Genomic DNA, 2,430 nt, shown 5'->3' on the forward strand with positions numbered 1-2,430 from the left:
AACCCCCCCCCCTTCTGTCTGTCTGTCTGTCTGTCTGTCTGTCTGTCTGTCTGTCTCTCTCTCTCTCTCTCTCTCACGCACACATACATACACACATGCACGCGCGCGCACTCACGCGCGCGCACTCACGCGCGCGTGAACGATAACAATGTATAAACGGGGCTGTCTTCCCAGACTGGACTGAATAAGTACCGTACTCTTAAATAACAATCTTAATGCCTCACTTACCCAACCCCTACCAAACCCTAACTCTCTGTTCTACTGTTTCATCCTGGTCGCTCGTTACGGAACCCCCCCTCCCCCCCCCTATTATTTATACCCATTTCTGCTACAAAAGGCAACAAAAGAGTTCATTAATTTAACTTTAAAATTTTACTGCCAGACAAGTTGGACAAGAGTTGAAGAATTTCAGAACAAGCCGTGTACCTGAGCATTGACTGTCTCTCCTTCATCCTCAGCAGCTTCAGGTTTATGGTCAATGCAGCAGATGTAGAAAGCCGTGTCAAACCTCCGTCTGTTTTCTTCAGCAGTGGTTGGAGTTAGCCAGTTCGACCATTCATACAGTGTCCAAATAGCTGGAAGAAGATCCAACTCTCGACACATATTAAAAAACTCATCTGGGTTGGCATTCACACGGTGCCGCCATTCAGATATATCATGAGTATCAATCGGCAGATCAAAGAAAGAATCCCAGGAGCCTGCTTGACTTGGTGATAGAAGGGATCTGCCAACACTCTTTGCAAGCTTGGCTGGCCATGCTAGTAACACACCAGATTCTTCAAATGTTTCTCTAATTGCACAGATACGAAAAGCAACTTCTGCTGGAATTGAAGAAAATTTCTCATCTCTTCTCCGAGAAAACATAGGTGCGGCAAGAGATGATCCAGCAGACATATTACTAAACATGTCCCGCTGGACTTCTGAACCTAGAGAGTTGAACAATTCAAGCCAAGTAGACTGAAAGTCTGAGTCCACTGCAACCCCACCAGGAAAGACGTAAAGATTGGGCATGAATTTGCTTTTGCTGCTTCGTTTTAGTAATAAAAGTTCATAATTCTCAGAACCAGGTTTGTTTAAAGGTTTGAGCTTTGATAAATCGTTTCCAGTGATGTGTCTGAGGACATGATCATCTGTTTTCTCTTTTACAGACCCTTGTTCAGAATTAGACACGAACTGAAAACCAACTCGTGAAAGTTTGGAGGAGCTGACAAGTATAAGGGTTGCTGCTTCCCTCCAATGTTTTAACACAGCTGCCATTGTAAGGTCGTAGGCTTTGAACCTCAAAATTTCGTTTTTCTGAGGACTTGAAAGCTTTAGATCTACACTTTACTTTTTATACGGCACTCCTCCTACTCCTACATCTACAACTTGAGCTTGTTGGTTGATGTTGTGCAGCCTACAGTCTTACACTGAAACTACGAAACAATGGTTGATACAGCACAGGACAGGCAAGCAGGTAGTTGCTGAGCCTATTTGCTGCCACTCACATCTGTCACAGGATTCTAAATACTTAGATACAGCATAACATAATCTGAGAGATCGATGATTCAAACAATTGGACTTTGGCAGCGGTGAACATGTTACGTATTCAGTCCAGTGTCTGTCACTCGTTCTCGTGTCATAGCTTGTAAAATGTCAACAACATCCCAAGGGCGACCACTCTGACAGCAGAGTAGCGATTCCGTAAAAAACGGAATTTTTAACTTTCGCAGCGACTCAATTCCAGTAAAACTACACTGAGGGTGTAACATGTTGAATTTTAGGCCTAACCTGCGAAAATTGATATAAATACGGGATGAATATAGACCTATTGTGTGCTGAAACAAAAAATGACAAGCTGCAAGACATAGACTGAGAATCAAATAGGTTTTAACTTTTTGTTGCTACGTTCTCCACAAGGTTACAAAATTAATGTTAAAGTGTTGGCACGCGCAAACCTCCAGAGCATGAAAACTATCCTGTGTTTAAAAAGATTGCGGTGGCTGGACCATGTCAAGAGAATGGTCGACAACCGGATTCCGAAGCAACTTCTCTATGGAGAACTTGCCCAAGGAAAGAGACCAAGAGGAAGACCAAAATTGATGTACAAAGACACCTGCAAAAACAGCTTATCTAAGCTTGGAGTAGATGTTAACATCTTGGAAGAAATAGCTGAACACAGGAAAACTTGGAGGAAAATGATAAAGGAAAGAAAAAATGCTAGAGAACAGCCTTAGAAACAACCAGGCTGAGAAGCGCCACAAACGAAAGGAAAACAGCGGAAATACAGAGCTTCGATCTACGACACTGACATGCACGCACTGAGACAGAATCTGCGCTTCAAAATCAAACATAGGAAGATTTGTGATGAAAGAAGCTGCTTGAAGAAAACCTTGTGACCATCTTAAGCTAAGTTGACCGTCTACATTGACGAAAAGAGCCATATATATA

At 42.8% G+C, this 2,430-nt stretch overlaps 2 protein-coding genes across 2 annotated transcripts in view; one reads left to right on the forward strand and one right to left on the reverse strand.

Annotated features, from left to right (window-relative positions):
- LOC101845786 (nucleoside diphosphate-linked moiety X motif 19) overlaps positions 1–1,627 on the reverse strand; it is a 7,288-nt gene extending 5,661 nt beyond the window's left edge. The window contains exon 1 of the mRNA XM_005102913.3: positions 427–1,627. Coding sequence (XP_005102970.1) covers positions 427–1,257 — 831 coding nt within the window. The 5' untranslated portion in view covers positions 1,258–1,627. The remainder of the gene's footprint in view (positions 1–426) is intronic.
- Positions 1,426–2,430, forward strand: part of LOC101846892 (glutamate receptor ionotropic, NMDA 3A-like) — a 58,875-nt gene continuing 57,870 nt past the window's right edge. The window contains exon 1 of the mRNA XM_035970950.1: positions 1,426–1,448. Coding sequence (XP_035826843.1) covers positions 1,426–1,448 — 23 coding nt within the window. The remainder of the gene's footprint in view (positions 1,449–2,430) is intronic.

Source organism: Aplysia californica, unplaced genomic scaffold (assembly GCF_000002075.1).
Source record: "Aplysia californica isolate F4 #8 unplaced genomic scaffold, AplCal3.0 scaffold00348, whole genome shotgun sequence".
Classification (NCBI taxonomy): Eukaryota; Metazoa; Mollusca; class Gastropoda; order Aplysiida; family Aplysiidae; genus Aplysia; species Aplysia californica.